Raw genomic sequence first — 20206 nt, 5'->3', positions numbered from 1 at the left:
CTTATAGTTTTAGTTTGGAATAAATTCTAATACATACCATTGTGGTTCCTACTTTTAATCACTTTAATGATTGTGATTTGCTCTTCAATTACATTCATTTATATAAAAATGTGATTTATATTTAAAAAAGTAAGCAAGTTTTAGGAACATCACAGTTCTGGTTTTACTGAATCGTCTAGTAGCCATCTTATTTGTTGCCTGCTGAATGTCTACCATTGTTTCTGTGGCAAAGAGATCAAAGTCCATGCCACTTTATTGGGAACTGAGTGGCTGCTGCGAAGGTAGCTTTGCCTCTTAGTGGTGAAGCTGTGCGTAACATCAATGCAAATAATTTTCTTTGTTATACTAGGAATCATATAGCCTGACAAAATCAGAGCTTGGAAGGAGTACTTGCAGCAATAAACAGAAGCCTCTGATTTTTACTTAAAATTTAAAAAGTTGTCCTGACTTCTGACTTGTTGACCTTGATTACAGGACTATATGGAAAGAATTACTGCAAGTCTTAAGTTGTCAATTTCCCCTCAGACAAAATAAGTGTTACCAGAAACTAGGTTCTCTGAAAGACAAAATAACTGTTTCCTGGACTTAATGTAAGCCCAAAGCCAAGGAAAGAGTGAATGAACATAGACAAATACAGAAAGAATATTAAGAAATATGTGTGAACTTTAATCATTTAAAACAATAAAAAATCAGATTAAGAAACTCATCTTCTACTAGACTAACTAAATCCTGCCACTTCTCTCTGCATCCACTATAACAACTATGAAAAGTAACAGACCAATCAAATTCCTGCAATGGTGGACTGGAAATAATGGACAGAGTAAAATACAAAGAAAATGTTTTTTTTCTCTTTTCTTCTTTTAATTTCATTAGAAAATACAAGATTGTAAAAAGCAATAATAGAAAAGGCTGTTTTGTGTTTACTTTATAACATATACAGATATATATGACAATAATAGCACAAATGAAGAGGAGGTAAGGGGCAAAGTTGTTATATTTTACCAGAATTAAGTCACTATTAATCTGAAGTAGGCTATGTTAAATTAGAGATGTACATTGTAATCCTTCAAACAACTAAGAAGCTAACTTAAAAAAAAGTACCTAAAAATTTTTGATTAACACAAAATATGTCATTAAAAGAGGGACAGAAGACCAACAATAATAAAATGGAATGAAACACACAGAAAACAAATATCAAAATGTCAAACCTAAATCAGAACACATCAATAATTACATTAAATGTCAATGGATTAAACCGTTCAATAAAAGGCAGAGACTGTTAACACATGGGTGCAAAAGAAAAACCCAACAATGTGCTATCTATAAGAGATACACTTTAGATTTAAAGACAGAAAAAAAAAAAAAAAAGGTTGAGAGCAATGGATTAGAAAAAGATATACCATGCAAACATTAAACAGAAAAGATCTGGAATGGCTATATTAATAATAGATAAAATAGACTTTAAGACAAGAAATATTACTAGAGACAGAGGGATATTTCATAATGATGAAAGAGTTAATACATCAGGAAGCCACAACAAGATAAATGTATATGCACCTAACAACAAAACTGATAGACTTGAAAGGAGAAACAGATGATTCAATGATTACAGTTGGAGATTTCAATATCCTTCTCAGTAATTGATAGGAAAACAACAGAAAATCAGTAAGTATATAGAAGACATGAATAACACTGTCAAGCAACTTGATTTAACTGACATTTGTAGAACAATGCACCCAACAACAGCATAATACACATTCTCTTCAAGTACACATGGAACATCTTCCAGGATAGACCATATGTTAGGCCATGAAGCAAGTTACAATTAATTTAAAAGAGCTGAATCATACATCTATGTTCCTTGACCATAATGGAATTAAATTAGAAATCAACAACAGAAATAAATGTGGAAAATCCCAAATATTTCGAAATTAACACATTTCTAAACAACCTGTGGGCAAAAGAAAAAGGTAACAAGAGAAATGAAAAAATATCTTGAGCGGAATGAAAATTAAAACTCAGCATAACAAAATTTTATGTAAAAAAATTTTTTTTATATAGCTAAAGCAGTATTTATAGGGAAATTTATAGTTTTAGATGCTTATGTTAAAAAGGGAGATATAAAATCAATAATCTAAGGTTCCACCTTAGAAAGTTAGAAAAAAAAGAGGAAATCAACCCAAAGTAAGTAAAAAAGAAAAGCAAGTAGAAAGGAAAAAATAATAAAAATCAGAATGGGAATCAATGAAATAAAAAACAAGCACCCTAGAGAAAACCAATGAAACCGAAAGTTGGTTCTTTGGTAAGAGCGATAAAATTGATCTAAGGAAAAAAAAGAGAGAACACATACACACAGAGGTCAGGAATAATGGGGGTGGGGGGGAGGTCACTACAGATTCTAAAGAAATTAAAAGGACTATAAAAGACTATTATAAACAATGACTAAAGAATGACTACAATAAAAACGTTTGGCTATACCAAGTATTAATGATTATGTAGAGATGCATTAATGGTGATGACGATGTAGAGAAACTGGAACCTTCATACATTGCTGGTGAGAATGTAAAATGACAGTCATTTTGGAAAACAGTTTACAAGTTTCTTAAAAAGTTAAACATATACTACTACACAGCCCAGCACTTCTAATCCTAAGCATCTATCCAAGACAAATGAAAAAAAAAAAAAAATGCATGTACAGATTTGTATATGACTGTTCAGAGCAGCATTATTCATAATAGCCCCAAACTGAAAACAATCCAAATACCTGTCAGCTGGTAAATGGATAAACAAAATGTGGCATATCCATGTAATAAAAATAAAAATAATTTTAAAAACTGTAGAAAGGAATGAAATACTGATATACTCAACACTGTAAATGAACTTTGAATACATTATGCTATGTGAGAGAAGCCAGAAACAAAAGACTACATGTTGTATGATTACATTTATATGAAATTTCTAGGAAGTGCAAACCTCTAGAAAAAAAAAAAATTTTTTTTTTTTTTTTTTTTTGAGGCAGAAAGAAAATCAGCAATTGGGGCTGATGGTGGGAATAAGGACTGATTGCAAATGAGGACAAGGAAACCTCTTGGGGTGATGAAAATGTTCTAAAGCTGGACTGGGGTAATGACTGCACAAATGTATAAGTTTACTAAACGATCACTGAACTGTATACTTACAGTGAATGCCTTTTATGACATGTAAATTATAAAATTATATTTCAATAAAGCTGTTAAACATACAAACACGCACATACACCTCAGATAAGAATCTAGAAAGTTCAGTGGCACAGTAGTTAGTACCCATTCCAGGTTCAAGCAAATTAGGCAACGGCCAAAATTGAAGAAAAGGGAATGGTCCACATAAGAAAAGAAACCAAAAACTGGGAAATAGGGTATTGGAGACCAATGGAAAGAGTAGAGTGGGGTTTAACCTGGGGGTCCAATGGGTCCCTAAGGAGTTTCTGAGATATCTTTGAACTTGAAGTTATCTGTAAAATGTGTGTTTATAGCTATATGCCAGAGATTTCTAGTTGCCACTCACATTTAAATCTCCCCACCTTCTGGGACCTGAGCTACCTGTGGCCATGTGATGACATTCTGACTAACGAGAGGTAAGCAGAAGTGTGACGTGGATCTCCATAAAGGATGGACTTAGCTGGGAGGAAGGTCCTTTTATCCTTCCCATTACCTTTTTCCCCAACTATGGCTGCAGCAGCCATCCTAGACCAGGAGGGATACAGGTTGGAAGCTATGCCTTAGACAGCAGAGCAGAAAACCAGGGTATGCTTGGTCCCCCAAGACAGTGGTGACACTTTACAAGCCCCAAAATGATTTCTCAGACTTCTTACATGTGAGAGAAATAAATTTCTATCTTGCTTAGGCCACTGAAAATTTGGGTTTTCTGTTATATGTAGCCAAACCTAATACTAACAGAGAGAAGGCATATGTGCATTTTCTGTGGAAAGGTCCAGTTTTCATCAGATTATTGGGGGGGGGTGCACTGTGAGCAGGGGAAGGGACTGATCTCTGCACCTCCACTTTTCCCTGTCCAATCCATTCTGCACAGCGCCAGCAATACTAATGACAACATTTAAATATCACTTTACAATTAACAAAGCACTTTTACACATAATCTCATATGATTTCTACAACTCATTTGTGAAGATACTTCCTGTTTACAGAAGGGGAAACTTTATCTCAAAGAGTGAATTACTTGCCCACAGGGATACTGAAACTAGTAGCAGGTTCTGGTTTTTGTATTATATCATGGGTCTACCTCTCTCAAACAGTAATTGCACCATATAATTTTCCTGCTTAATATCCTTAGATGGTTCCCACAGCCCATAGACAAAACCTAAATTCTTCACTCTGACATTTGAAACCGACTATAATCTGGCCCTGCCATACTGACCCAACATTATTTCTCCAATATCCATCTACCTTACCACCTGAAACAGGTAGGGTCATCCCTACCTCTCTGTCTCATAGCTCATACTGACCTCACTGAGACCACTTTTCCTGTCCAAATCCTTCCTGTATTTCGAGTCTCAGCTCAGTCCTTGCCACCTCCATGGTGCCTTCTCAACTACTCAACCTATAACGATCTCTCCAGTTGTCTGAACTCCAGTAGTACGAATGGCTCTAGCACTTAGCACATTAAGTGGACACGACGAAGGATTCTGCTTCTCCAAGTTATCACCATCTTTTCAATCCCACCTTCTCCACTGGATCATTCCCATCAGTGTACAAACTATGCTGTATTATTTCTCTTTGTGAAAGCAAACAAAGGGGGGACCAAGATGGCAGAGTAGTCAGGTGCTTCTGGTGATCCCTCTTATAACAAAGACCCGAAAAAGCAAGTGAAACGATAATATATATGACAAATTAGGAGCTCTGAACATCAAAGGCAAAGTTAGGAAATTGGACTCAGTGGAAGGGGGAGGGAGAGACGTTTCAGAAGCAGTGAGGAGTTGCCAGACCTGATTCAGCAGGAACCAGAGCCCCTCAGGCATGATCCCCTGGCACAACTGTAACAGGGCCGGCGGTGTTTGGAACATCAGTTCCTCAGGGAAAGACAGCGAGCTGCACCGGTCTACTCACGCCTCCGGAATCAGAGAACAGTGCTTTCAGCAAAAGCTAAGTACTTGTGTCTAATTTACCACACCCCCAGCCTCCAAGCAGGCTTCAGTGGTGGTTGAATTCCCTGGACCTAAGATTGGTCATGCTGTGTGCCCTGAGCCATTCTCCCAGCTTTAGAGAAGGAATAAGTTAATAACTGGGGGAAAAGATAATCTGTTGGCTCCCCTAAGCTAGGAACTCAGGGCAGAAGCAGCTCCTGTCCAGGCACAAATGGTCCATAGACTATGAATGCCTTTCACCCCTGCATGGACCTGTATGGGCCCATTTCAGGAGCTTAAGACCTTGTTGGAAGACTGCAATGTTGTATGTGCCTGAGATCTGACTTTAACCGTTTCAGCTATGCACTGAAAAGGCAGGTTTTTGACATTTGACACCATTGTGCCTATTAAACAGGGTCCTCACCTACCCACATCAGTGGTCTGAGGACTGGTGGCTCCACCTATGCCACCTAGCCATCTGTGACAGGGGTCCAAGGATAATTGGTACCTCCCAGTCCTTACAACCAAAAGCATTGAGTGCCCATGGCCCGGCTGCAGAAGGCACCCACCTGTGCGCTCTAGGGAATGGGGATGCACTTTCCTCACAGACACTCGGGGGATGGCCCTCAGCCCCCTGCCTTGCTCAGGGTGTGACCTGTTGCAACCAGATACCTGTGCCTACACCAATCACTCCTGCCCCTCTAAGACTGTAGGACAGAGCCTGTACCACACATTTGGTGATTGACTACCTGGATACCTGAGCTGAATACATAGAAGAAAAATGAATGGACTCCTGGGCTCATATACCTGGTAACAGCTCTGGCCATCTGGTGACAGGATGTTAGCGCTTCAAAGGTGCAAATAATTAAGCTAGCTTTCTCAAGCAACCTATTTGGGCATATCGAAGCAAAACAAAGCAAGAAGCTAGGATACTATAAGCACACATAAAACAAATTAATACAATAACTTATAGATGACTTAGAGACAACAGTCAATATCAAATCACATAAAGAAGCAGACCATGATCATTTCAAAAGAAAGAATCAAGGGATCTTCTGAATGAAGAGGTATTCCTGGAATTACCAGAGGCAGAATACAAAACATTAATTTACAGAATTCTTCAAGAGATCAGGAAGAAAATCAGGCAAAATGCAGAATGAGACAAAGAACACACAGATAAAGCAGTCGAGGAAACTAAGAAGCTTATTCAAGAGTGTAGTGAAAAATTTAATAGGCTGCAAGAACCCATAGAGACTACAATCAGAAATTCAGAAGATGAACAATAAAAATATAGAATTGGACAACTAAACAGAAAGTCAGAGGAGCAACACTGAGGAAATGGAAGGCAGAGTTACTGAGATTGAAGATAAAACACTTGGCACCAAAATATTTGAAGAAAAATCGGATAAAAGAATTAAAAAAAAATGAAGAAACTCTAACAATCATATGGGGCTCTATCAAGAGAAATAACTTATGAGTGATTGGAGTACCAGAACAGGAAGGGATAACAGAAAATACAGAGAGATTGCTGAATATTTGTTGGCAGAAAACTTCCCTGCTATCATGAAAGATGCGAAGAAATCTATCCAAGATGCTCATCGAGCCCCACATAAGGTACATCCCAAAAGAAAGTCACCACCAAGACATATTATAATCAAACTTTCCAAAACCAAAGATAACGAGAGAATTTTAAGAGCGGCTAGGGATAAACGAAAAGTCACCTACAAAGGAGAGTCAATAAGAATAAGCTTGAACTACTCAGCAGAAACCATGCAGCAAGGAGGCAATGGGATGATATATATAAGGCACTGAAGGAAAAAAAATTCCCAGTCAAGAATCATATATCCAGCAAAACTGTCTCTTGAATATGAAGGCAAAATTAGGATACTACTAGACAAACATAAAGTTAGGGAATTTGCAAAAACCAAACCAAAACGACAAGATATACTAAAGGGAGTCATCTGGTTAGAAAATCAATAACATCAGATATTAACCCAAGACTAGAACACAGGAGAGAGCAACCAGGTATCAACCCAGATAGGGAAATAACAACAACAAAAAAAATCACGACCAAAAAAACACTCAAAACAGGGAAACAGCGATGTCATAATGTAAAAGATGACAACGTTAATCAACAGAGACTAAAAATGTAGTCACAGATCTTTCATGTGGAGAGGCAGACAAGGCAACGTGAAGAAAAATATATTTGGTTTAAAACTTAGAAAACTAGGGGTAAATACTAAGGCAAAGGAGACTGATAATCCTACACATTGAAATAAAATACAAGGAAAACAAAGACTCAGCAAAAACAAAACCAACGACAATAAAAAAGAGGAAAAGACAATATGTAAAGAAAAACTACTCAGCACAAAAAATTAAGTGGGAAAAAGAAGTTGTCGACAACACACAAAAGAAGACATCAAAATGGCAGCACTAAACTCATAACTATCTATAATTATGTTGAATGTAAATGAAATAAATGCACTAATAAAGAGACAGAGAGTGGCAGAATGAATAAAAAAAAAAAAGATCAGTCTATATGCTGCCTACAATAGAAAGAACTTAGACTTAAAGACACAAAAAAAACTAAAGCTCAAAGGATGGAAAAAATATATTAAGCAAACAACAATCAAAAAAGAGCAGGAGTGGTAATATTAATTTCTAACAAAATAGACTTTAAAGTTAAACCCACCACAAAGGATAAGGAAGAACACTATATAATGATTAAAAGGGCAATATAGCTGCAGGATATAACCATATCAAATATTTACGCACCCAACAAGAGGGTTTCAAGACACATAAAACAAACTCTAACAGCATTGAGAAGTGAGACAGACAGCTCCACAATTATAGTAGGAGACTTCAACACACCACTTTCAGTGAAAGACAGGACAACCAGAAAGAAGCTCGATAAAGACATGGAAGATCTAAATGCCACAATTAACCATCCTGACTTCATACACATATACAGACCACTCCACCCAAGGGCAGCCAAGTATACATTCTTTTTCAATGCACATGAAACATTCTCAAGAATAAGCCACGTATTAGGTCAGAAAGCAGGCCTTAACAAAATCCAAAACATCAAAACATTACAAAGCATCTTGTCTGTCCATAAAGCCATGAAAGCAGAAATCAATAATAAAAAAAGCAGGGAAAAGATATCAAACACATAGAAACTAAACACCTTGTTCAAAAACAACTGGGTTATAGAAGAAATTAAGGATGTAATAAAGAAATTCATAGAATCCAATGAGAATGAAAACACTTCCTATCAGAACCTTTGGGATACAGTTAAAGCAGTGCTCAAAAGTCAATTTGTATCAATAAATCACACATCCAAAAAGAAGAAAGGGCCATAATCAAAGCATTATCTCTATAACTTGATCAAATAGAGAGCAATAAAAGAAGCCCTCAGGCACCAGAAGAAAACAAATAATAAAAATTAGAGCATAATTAAATGAAATAGAGCACAGAAAAACAATTGAAAGAGTTAACAAGACCAAAAGCTGGTTCTTTGAAAAAAATTAACAAAATTGATAAGCCACTGGCCAAACTGACAAAAGAAAAACAGGAGAGGAAGCAAATAACCTGGATAAGAAATGAGATAGGTGATATCACAACAGACACAACTAAAATTAAAAGAATCAGATCAGATTGTCATGAAAAATTGTACTGTAACAAATTTGAAAACCTAGAAGAAATGGACAAATTTCTAGAAACACACTACCTACCTAAACTAACACAAACAGAGGTAGAACAACTAAATAAACCCATAATAAAACAAGAAACCAAAAAGGTAATTGAAAAACTCCCAACAACAAAAAAGCCCTGGCCCTGACAGCTTCACTGGAGAACTCTACCAAACTTTCAGAGAAGAGTTAACACCACTACTACTAAAGGTATTTCAGAGCATAGAAAAGGATGGAATACTTCCAAACTCATTCTATGAAGCCAGCATATCCTTGATACTAAAAACAGGAAAAGACACCACAAAAAAAGAAAATAACGGGCCTATATCACTCATGAACGTAGATGCAAAAACTCTCAACAAAATTCTGGCCAACAGAATTCAACAACACATCAAAAACATAGTTCTCCATGACCAAGTGGGATTCATACCAGGTATGCAGGGATGGTTCAACATTAGAAAAACTATCAGTGTAATCCATCATATAAATAAAACAAAAGACAAGAACCACATGACCTTATCAATAGATGCAGAAAAGGCATTTGACAAAGTCCAACACCTATTCATGAAAGAAACTCTCAGGAAAATAGGAGTAGAAGGGAAATTCCTCAACATAATAAAGGGCATTTATACAAAGCCAACACCAACAGCATCCTAAATGGAGACAGTCTGAAAGCATTCCCCTTGAGAATGGGAACCAGACGTGGATGCCCTTCATCACCACTCGTATTCAACATTGTGCTAGAGGTCCTAGTCAGAACAATTAGGCTAGACAAAGAAATAAAGGGCATCCAAATTGGTAACGAAGAAGTAAAAATATTTCTATTTGCAGATGACATGATCTTATACATGGAAAACCCTAAAGGAATCCTCAAGAAAACTTCTAAAACTAATAGAAGAGTTCAGCAGAGTATCAGGATACAAGATAAACATATGAAAATCAGTTGGATTCCTCTACACCAACAAAAAGAACACCAAAGAGGAAATCACCAAATCAATACCATTTACAGTAGCCCCCAAGAAGATAAAATACTTAGGAATAATCTTACCAGAGATGTAAAAGACCTACACAAAGAAAACTACAGGACACTACTGCAAGACCAAAAAAGACCCACATAAGTGGAAAAACATAGACCTTGCTCATGTATAGGTAGACTGTACACTGTAAAAATGTCTATTCTACCAAAAGCGATCTATAGATACAATGCAATTCTGATCCAAATTCCAATGACTTTTCTTAATGAGATGGAGAAACAAATCACCAACTTCATATGGAAGGGAAAGAGGCCCTGGACAAGTAAAGCATTACTGAAAAAGAAGAACAAAGTGGGAAGCCTCACACTACCTGATTTTCAAAACTATTATACTGCCACAGTAGTCAAAACAGCCTGGTACTGATACCACAACAGATACATAGACCAATGGAACAGAATTGAGAATCCAGACATAAATCCATCCACATATGAGCAGCTGATATTTGAAAAAGGCCCAAAGTCTGTTAAATGGGGGAAAAGACAGTCTCTTTAACAAGTGGTATTGGCATAACTGGATATCCATCTACAAAAAAATGAAACAAGACCCATACCTCACACCATGCACAAAAAGTAACTCAAAATGGATCAAAGACCTAAATATAAAATCTAAAACAATGAAGATCATGGAAGAAAAATTAGGGACAACACTAGAAGCCCTAATACATGGCATAAAAAGTATATAAAACATTACTAACAATGAACAAAGAAAAGAAACTAGATAACTGAGAGCTCCTAAAAATCAAACACTTATTCTCAAAGACTTCACCGAAAGCATAAAACGATTACCTACAGAAAAGGAAAAAATTTTTAGCTACGACAATTCCAATCAGCGCCTGATCTCTAAAATCTATATGACACGACAAAAACTCAATACCAAAAAGACAAATAATCCAATTAAAAAATGGGGAAAGGATATGAACAGGTACTTCACCAAAGAAGACATTCAGGCAGCTAATAGATACATGAGGAAATTCTCTTGATCATTAGCCATTAGAAAAAAAGAAATCAAAACTACAATGAGATACCATCTCACTCCAAGAAGGCTGTCATTAATCAATAAAAAAAAAAAAAAACACACAAAATAATAAATGTTGGAGAGGTTGTAGAGGGTCTGGAATACTTATACACTGCTGGTGGGAATGTAAAATGGTACAACCACTTTGGAAATCGATTTGGCGCTTCCTTAAAAAGCTAGAAATAGAACTACCAAACGATCTAGCAATCCCACTTCTCTGAATATATCCTAGAGAAATAAGAGCCTTCGCACAAACAGAAATATGCCCACCCATGTTCATTGCAGCACTGTTTACAATAGCAGAAAGATGGAAGCAACCAAGGTGCCCATCAACAGACGAATGGATAAATAAATTATGGTATATTCGCACAATGCAATACTACGCATCGATGAAGAACAATGATGGATCTGTGAAATATTTCATGACATGGAGGAATCTGGAAGGCATTATGCTGAGTGAAATTAGTCAGTTGCAAAAGGACAAATATTGTATGAGACCAGTATCATAAGAACTCAAGAAACAGTTTAAACACAGAAGAAAATATTCTTTGATGGTTACGAGGGTGGGGAAGGAGGAAGAGGAGTATTAACTAATTAAATAGTAGACAAGAATTATTTTAGGTGAAGAGAAAGACAACACAATACAGGAGAGGTCAGCACAACTGGACTAAACCAAAGGCAAAGAAATTTCCAGAATACAACTGAACGTTTCGAAGGCCAGAGTAGCAGGGGTAGGAGTCTGGGGACCATGGTTTCAGGGGACATCTAGGTCAACTGGCATAACGATGTATATTAATAAAACGTTCCACATTCCACTTTGGTGAGTTGCGCCTGGGGTCTTTAACACTAGCAAGCGGCCATCTAAGGTGCATCAATTGGTCTCATCCCACCTGGGGCAAAGGAAAATGAAGAACACCAAAGACACAAGGTAATTATGAGCCCAAGAGACAGAAAGGGCTACATAAATCAGAGACTACATCAGCCTGAGACCTGAAGGACTAGATGGTGCCTGGCTTCAACCAATGATTGCCCTGACCGGGAACACAACAGAGAACCCCTGAGGGAGCAGGAGAGCACTGGGATGCAGACCTCAAATTCTTGTAAAAAGACCAGACTTAATGGTCTGAGACTGGAGGGCCCCCAGAGGTCATGGTCACTGGACCTTCTGTTAGCCCAAGACTGGAACTATTCCCAAAGCCAACTCTTCAGACAGGGATTCGACTGGAGTATAAAAGAGAAAATGATACTGGTAAGGAGCGAGTTTCTTGGCTCAAGTAGACACATGAGACTATGTGGGCAGCTCCTGTCTGGAGGGGAGATGAGAAGGCAGATGTGGACAGGAGGTGGCTGAACAGACATGGGGAATACAGGGTGGAAAGGAGGAATGTGGTATCTCATTAGGGGGAGAGCAACTATGAGTACATAGCAAGGCGTATTTAAGTTTTTGTATGAGAGACTGGCTTGATTTGTAAACTTTCACTTAAAGCACACTTAAAAAAAACAAAACCAAACTTTGAAAAATCAAAAACAAAAAAAAATCCTTGAATAATTTCTCTAACATATTACATATTTGTTAATGGTCTCTTTTCCCTCAACTAAAATGTAAACCCTTTAAAGGCATGTACTTTTGTTCACGGCTATATCCTCAGCACTTTGAATAGTGCCTGGTATATGGTAGGTACTCAATCTCCTTTTAGCTACGGCCCTATTTTCACCTCCCTTTCACATCCAAACTTATAGAAAAAGTCATCTTTACATGCTGTCTCCATTTTCACATCCCCATTCACATTTTCCTTTTCTATAAATATATATATATGTATATATAAATTTCTATTCACTCGAACTCATTCCCATCTGGCTTCTCCATTCATCACCCTATTGATACTAATTTTGTCAAGACCCCAAAGTCTTCCTGAGATACTCTCCTTTCTCAGCTTCTGTGATAGTATAGTCTCCCTATTTTCCTCCTCAACTCTATTTGCTCCTACCCAGCATCCTTTGCCAGTTCCTCCTCTGCCGGACTTACAGATGTTGAAGTTCCCCTGAGCTCAGTGCAGGTTGGAGATCCAAACTAGGGGTACATAAATCAGGGTATTTATTCCCTCCCCTCACCCCCCAGTGCCTTTCCTGCAGGGCTACAGGTTGGCAGTGGCTACATTCCTCTACCAAAGTCCCTCCCAGCTCCTGTCAGGTAGTCCTCCCCTACAGCTATAGCTATAGTGCTAGCTCTTTCTAGCTTCTGGTAATCATGCCCTCCTCTTGCTCACGCAGGCCTAGGGCTGGTAATAACTCCCTGCTGCTGCTAATCATTCCTTTTGCTTTTCTTTAACCCTGTCTATTTTTTTTATACCTATCCATATATATATGTGGCGGGGTGGGGTGGGTGTGTGTATGTAGCCCTGATGGCACAGTGCTTAAAGTGCTCAGCTGCTAACCAAAAGGTCCATGGTTCAAAATCACCAGCCACTCCATAGGAGAAAGATGTGGCAGTTTACTTCTGTGAAGATTACAGCTTTGGAAACCCTATGGGGCATTTCTAGTCTGTCCTATAGGGTTTCCATGAGTTGAAGTTGACTCAATGGCAGTGGGTTAGTTTCATATATATATATACACACACACACACACACACACACATGAAAGTGATATATATAATTACGTGATATATATAACTATGTGGAAACCCTGGTGGCGTAATGGTTAAGTGCTACGGCTGCTAACCAAAGCGTTGGCAGTATGAATCCGCCAGGCACTCCTTGGAAACTCTATGGGGCAGCTCTACTCTGTCCTATAGGGTCGCTATGAGTCGGAATCGACTCAACGGCACTGGGTTTTGGTTTTTATGTAACTAAATATATATATATATATGGAAATACACAACCACTATGAATAATTCTTAGTTGGCAGCCAGGAAACCTTCCCAGAAACAGCTTTCTGGATTGGAGCAAGTCCTGTTGCAGTTCCAACTCTTAAGACACGTTGATAATAGATGAAGGATGGAAGGAACTCATGGATGGAAAAGCTCCATGACTATAATCATGGCCACAGGCCTCACTCCTGAACAGGCAGAATGCCAGGATGCTGCAGTGCCTCCTGGGGGACCCCAGAAATACGTACATACAAGGCTTTTCTCTAGGGCATGTATGCTTCTGCATATGCTTACAAGGCCTGAGGTCAGAGCTGTCTGCCTCAAAAGAGGGGTGCCTCTTTCCTCTAGCATCCCAAACACTCACAAGTGTTGCCAACACCTGTCCTATCCACAGTTGTCTTCCCATTTGGTATCCTGCTGAGTCTTCAACCTCCATGAAGTAGTGGAGCCACCCACAGAATACTGGCTTCATATCCGGGAACTTTCTTCCTCCTTTTTCATATTCTTGATATATCAGAATAATTCCCCACAATGTTCTGTCATTGAGTCTCTATCACTCAATATTCACATCCTTATTTTCATGGAAATAAAAAAGGGAAAAAGTGTTCCCTTGGGTATTGAAACCACGCAAGCAGATGCTTCCAAAGGAAGGTAAGTGTCAAATGCTTAACTGCATGACTGAGTAAAACACACTGTCTACCAGCTTCACTCTGATGTAGCAGGCCCTACATTTTATCTAAGAAAGAAGCAAAGGGCAGAAATAATTCATCTAAAAACAGGTTGTGAGTTAGTGATGGAGAAGGGAACTAATCCAAAGTTCCTTGATTCATAGACTAGGTCTTACTTGTAAGAAGAGCAGAGAGTGTGGACAATGATGCTAGAGACAAGGAACTAACACCCTGGGGAGGAAAGGAATAACAGCTTGAGGAGACACTTTGGAAAAAGTAAACTAAAGAAGTCCCAAGGTCCCCTGTAGCTGCTAATAAGCGCTTGGGGTGGGGCGGCGGGGGGGGAGGTTACATGTTTCTGAAGAAGGTAATTCAAAACTAAGTGAAAATATGACTTTGGGATTCAGTTTTGCATGTCTGACTTGGAAAAGCTAAGATAGGAAGGTGGGGAGGGAGTGTAAGAAATGCTAGATACATGATAGCACGGAGAAAATATTCCATGGGGAATAGACTTTCAAAAGCAACAAGAATTACTATAACACTGAATGTACTGACAAGAGAGTTGGCAGGAGGTATCTGAGAAGTGAATGCTCTTTTATCTCTGAATATCACCCCACTCGACAATTTCCTCTTGCTGGCTACCACAAAAATAGTAATCTTTGAGTTACACTGGAAAACACAGGTTAGAACTGAATAATGCCAAGAAGGTATTTTTCTCCGATATTCGATATAACTTGACATTAACCCCAGGTAGAATCATGGCTAGGAGACCAAAATAAGTTTCAGGAAAGAGTTCAAATTTCATGTCACTTTGAGATGAAGTAACTGGCTGAAATATTCATCTAATTTAATACTTTTGTAAAATACATCACAATTGTCCTATGGATGGGGATGGCCACAGCAATTCTGTGAAGTATCTGACCATCACCACCACCAATTAAAGCAGAATGCAAGTTCCTTCTACTGAGCTGGGGTAGGGTACTTACACACGATAACTGTCTAGGATCATGGGAGACAAATCAAGGATGCAGTCAGGATCTAGGATTGAGGTATCAGACTAGGAACAGAAACACTGAGATCAGACAGTGGGTTAAGTGAATGTGGCAAATAGGAAGTGGGAACTCACAAAGGAATTAAGACTCAGAATGCAAAGCCAAAGCAGCAAAACGCAAGGTCAGAACCAAAAGTGGTAGCTGGAAGCACCAGGATTTGGCTCAAATTAGCAGGGCCACAGAAGATTGTGAGCAAAGAGGAGAGGGCTAGAAGGCCTTAACTGTGAGGCTTCCTCTTCTACCCGGCTCCAACTCACAGGTGAGGTCCACATGCCTATGTCTCCGCATGACCTGAAAACCAGATCCCCAGTGCATATATCAGGAAACTAAAGCAGAGGAGGCTTGTCCTAGTCATTTGAACCCGGCACATAAGTAGTCAGAGGCACACCCAGGATTTAAAATCTTTACCTCTCCAACCCTCTGTTTATTCATTTACATAAATAATATGAAGTGATATGTTTGCATTTTTCAGATGCATTTGAAAAGATGGCCTGAATTTATGAATAGCTACCAAATAGGAGCTCAATACAAGGTCCTGCTTTACAAAATAGTAATAGTTAGGTAACACCTAAAGGGCAGGGAGGGCCAGCTCCTTAAAAGTATAGCCAACTCTCAATTATGTCTGTGTGGATTATACCATGGTAAAGTTTTAATTAGAGGCTTTCTTCCCTTTACCACTATGTACATTTTTGGGTTTTTTCCCCTCGTTATCTGTTGGTGTAAGACAAAGTAAGACAAACTAACTTAAACACTATTTTAGCCTAAGCAAATCCAAACAAAGAAAGTAAATCTGCTAGAGAAGAAAAGTCTCCCAAAGTCAGTATTTTTTGACCATCTGATGCCTTGGCTAAATAGGGCCAAAGTTTCTCTTCCTAAACCAGTTTATTAAGGTACAGGATAGTTCTGACTGAGTGAAGTCGACCCAAATCCACTGCACTTACCTAACTTGAGCTGGGAAAGCTGGAACTCCTTTGACTTTGGCTTGAAGGCTAAACTACTAAAGAATAAAGGACTTAATTGACTTGCAACTTGAACCTGGCACCATGTCACTTCTTATACAACAAGGAGGTATAAACAAAAGAGACTAAATTATCCATCAAAAGAAAGTTGCACCAATGTTTATTTATTGATTAATAATACAACAAACATTTAAATACAACATAGAAGAGCGATGAAAGTGATGTGGAGAATACATCAAAACATTGTCCCACTTTAAGTTATGCATTATATATTATCAAAGTTGTAGACTTTTCATTTAATAAGGATGATAACCAAATGATCAAAGCAAGTAGGTTTTGAGTAGTCCTGAATGTTTTGAGACCTGATTCTGGAAAGAAGCTTTGAAACAGAAATCTGTCTAGGGTAGGCATCTTAGATATCTAGCGCTGCTATAACAGAAATACCACAAGTGGATTGCTTTATCAAAGAGAAATTTATTCTCTCACAGTCTAGGAAGTTAAAGTTCAAATTTGGGGTGCCAGCTCCAAGGGAAGGCTTTCTCTCTCTGTTGGCTCTAGGGAAAGGTCTTTGTCATCAATATTCCCTTGAGTCTAGGAGTTTCTCAGCTTAGGGACCCTGGGTCCAAATGACACACTCTTCTCCTGGTTCTTCTTTCTTGGTGGTATGAGTTCCCCTGTCTCTATCCTTGCTTCCCTCTTCTATATCTCAAAAGAGATTGACTCAAGATACAACCTAATTTTGTAGATTGAGTCCTGCCTCATTAATATAACTGCCTCTAATCCTGCCTCATTAACATCATAGAGGTTAGGATCCACAACACATGGGATGATCATATCAGATCAAAAAATGGCAGACAACCACACAATACTGAGAATTATGCCCTAGCCAAGTTGACACACATTTTTGGAGGACACAATTCAATCCATAACAGTAGGGTTTCTCAACTTTGGCACTACTGATATTTTGGACCAGATAATCCTGTGTTATGGGGGGCAGTCCCGTGCACTGAAGGATTAGCATTTTTCCTGGCCTGGACCGACTAGACGCCAGTAGCAACCCCCTATTTGTGACAATCAAAACACTCTCCAGGCACATTGCCAAATGGCTCTTGGAGGGCAAAATCATTCCCAGTTGAGAACTACCGGTCTAGAGATATTTTCTCTTTAAGACTACACACAAAAAATATACATACGCTAAAGTAAAAAGAACTAATTCAAGACACTAATGGTTCTCATACTCATTATTACATGTGGTTTAGAACATTTTTAAATATATGCTGATGGCAAAAGTATACTCACTGTGTACAAGAAAACAAAAATCTTTCCACATCAGCAACAGGGTGAGTTTTGTAAAGCCTTCTGCATCATATTCCACGACACCTCTAAGTGATTAAAACACACACACAAACAAAAAACAAAAGCATAAAAGTGTTGAGACCAAGTGAAGAATATATTAATCAAGTCAGAGTTATTTAATTTAAGATGCAATAGGTGAGTGTGCTAGATTAGGAAAGACATGGGATTTGGAAGGAGAGCATCTAGTTTCAAGTCACAGCTTTGCCATTTACTATCTACTATGACCTCAGGCAAATCACTTTATCTTTGGGCCCTCAGTTTCATCATCTGTAAAACAAGTAGAATAATACTGCAAACTCCATCACGGGGTTGTGAAAAACAAATAAGATAAACCGTAAAATATTGCGCAAATATTAGTTGTTAGTAAAAAGGAAAATTAAGAAGTCGAGCCAGCAATGATACTGTAATGCCGAACATCACCACGTTGTCTGCATAGCGATCATCAAGTCTCACTTTCAGTGGGCACTGAGCAGGAATGAGCAATGACAACATTAGTAAGTTTAGGGTTATATATTATTTTTCTTCCTTACTGCTTGGAATTCTTTCACTTGTGTTCCTCCTGCGCACCCCCCTCCCCGCCCCCGGCCACGGGGCTCAAGACAAATAGCAGTGTTAGCTGGATGAACGCTGGGGTCAGATGGGTGGCGTGTGCCTCAGGTGTCAAAGGAGAACACCTGATGGTTGCTGAAGGGGCCAGGTGGAATTCTGGTAGGCTCACCTCAACCCCTTCCCTTAGGGGGATGTCACCGTGTGACAATACTAACCACACACGAAGGATGGAAATAATCGTGTCTCTTCCACACAACGCAGGAGCCCAGGTGGCATGGTGGTTAAGTGCTCGACTGCTAACCAAAATGTTGGTGGTTAGAACTCATCAGCTGCTGCACGGGAGAAAGATGTGGCAGTTTGCTTCTATAAACATTACGGCCTTGGAAACCCTGTGGGGCAGTTCTACTCTGTCTTATACGGTTGCTATGAGTTAGAATTGACTCAAGCTCAATGGATTTCGTTCGGTTTTTCTATACAAAGAGGCCTTTGATGTCCTTAGAGTTGCCTTCTCCCTGGGCAAGTCAGGCCAATCAGACCCTTGATATTGATGACCTCCAAGTCTAAGTAGGAAGGTACAGTTGTACTCATTGTACAGATAAAGGAATTGAGACAATGAAGACTAAGTGATTTGCTCAAAGATAGTTGGTATGCAATTCAGATCTTCTGACTTAAATAAATGATTTTACTTACCAGTTTATATTTCTTCCTATGAATTTATAATTAACCCAACATGTTATAACCCTGATACCTAAACTTTTTAGATCTTGTATCCCATCAGCAAAAACAAGCACATATTCCTTTTTATTATGCACATAGCACAGTCATAGAGTAGCAAAGTACATAATTTAGTGGCAGTTATAGACAGGTGGAGCTGGGTGATGCAGTGGTTAAGAGCTTGGCTGCTAACCAAAAGGTTGGCAGTTCAAATCCACCAGCTGCTCCTTGGAAATCCTATGGGACAGTTCTACTCTGTCCTATAGGGTCACTATGAGTCGAAATCTACTCAACAAAATGTGTTTGGTTTTTTTACATACAAGTACCGAATTGTGAGGATAGCGCAGGACTGGGCAGTGCTTTGTTCTATTGTACATGCGGTTGCTATGAGTCAGAACCAACTCCATGGCACCAACAACAAAAACAACACATACAAGTACTCCTCTATGTGGCTGGGTAGCATAAACAGTTAAGCACTTGGCTATTATCTGAAAGGCTGATGGTTTGAATCCACCCAGAGGTGCCTCAGAAAACAGGCCTGACAATATGCTTCTGATAGGTCATGGCCTTGAAAACCCTGTAGACCTGTTCTACTCTGCACACATGAGGTCTCTATAAGTCGGAATCAACTCGACAGCAACTAACAGCAACAACTCTATGACTAAAACATACACAAAAATGTACATTTAAAAATAATAAGATTTAAAAATAAATGTAGGTGCAATTTTCATATTTTTCTTGTACCCCAATGGAGTAAATTATGTAATCCCTGGAATGCACGCACCCTATTTTGGAGGTCACTGTGCTAACTTCTTCATTTTCAACTACGTATTCCAAAGAGAATCCTATTCAAAAATTAGAAGACCAATGGTGTAATTTATCAACTACTGTTCTTATCAAAAGTATTTTCACAAAATGTTCATAAACAAAAACTTCTTAAGTAGTAAGGACTCATGCAAGAGACAGTCATACCGTTTATTGACACTACTGTTTTGGAGGAATAAAAACTTCCACTGTGGATAGTAAGAAAATGTCTTGAAATTGTTTTCAGAAGTCATAAATTTTGCTTATATTTAATGCTTTTTTTTTTTTTTTAATGCTACAGTTTGTGAAATTAATTTCCATGGAATGACCAATCTTGTTCTTGATTTCATTTTCTTTCCCATTCCTGCTTTCCTTTTAT

The 20206-nt window shown here is 38.5% G+C and overlaps 1 protein-coding gene across 2 annotated transcripts in view; it reads right to left on the bottom strand.

Moving 5' to 3' along the window:
- Nucleotides 1–20206, bottom strand: part of BABAM2 (BRISC and BRCA1 A complex member 2) — a 685697-nt gene that overhangs the window by 107893 nt on the left and 557598 nt on the right. For both annotated transcript variants that reach the window (XM_049904727.1, XM_049904724.1), the window contains one exon: nt 17704–17786. In XM_049904727.1, coding sequence (XP_049760684.1) covers nt 17704–17786 — 83 coding nt within the window. The remainder of the gene's footprint in view (nt 1–17703; nt 17787–20206) is intronic.

This window comes from Elephas maximus, chromosome 12 (genome assembly GCF_024166365.1).
Source record: "Elephas maximus indicus isolate mEleMax1 chromosome 12, mEleMax1 primary haplotype, whole genome shotgun sequence".
Lineage (NCBI taxonomy): Eukaryota > Metazoa > Chordata > Mammalia > Proboscidea > Elephantidae > Elephas > Elephas maximus.
Note: the sequence above shows the minus strand (reverse complement) of the source record. Positions and strands in the feature narration are given on the sequence as shown.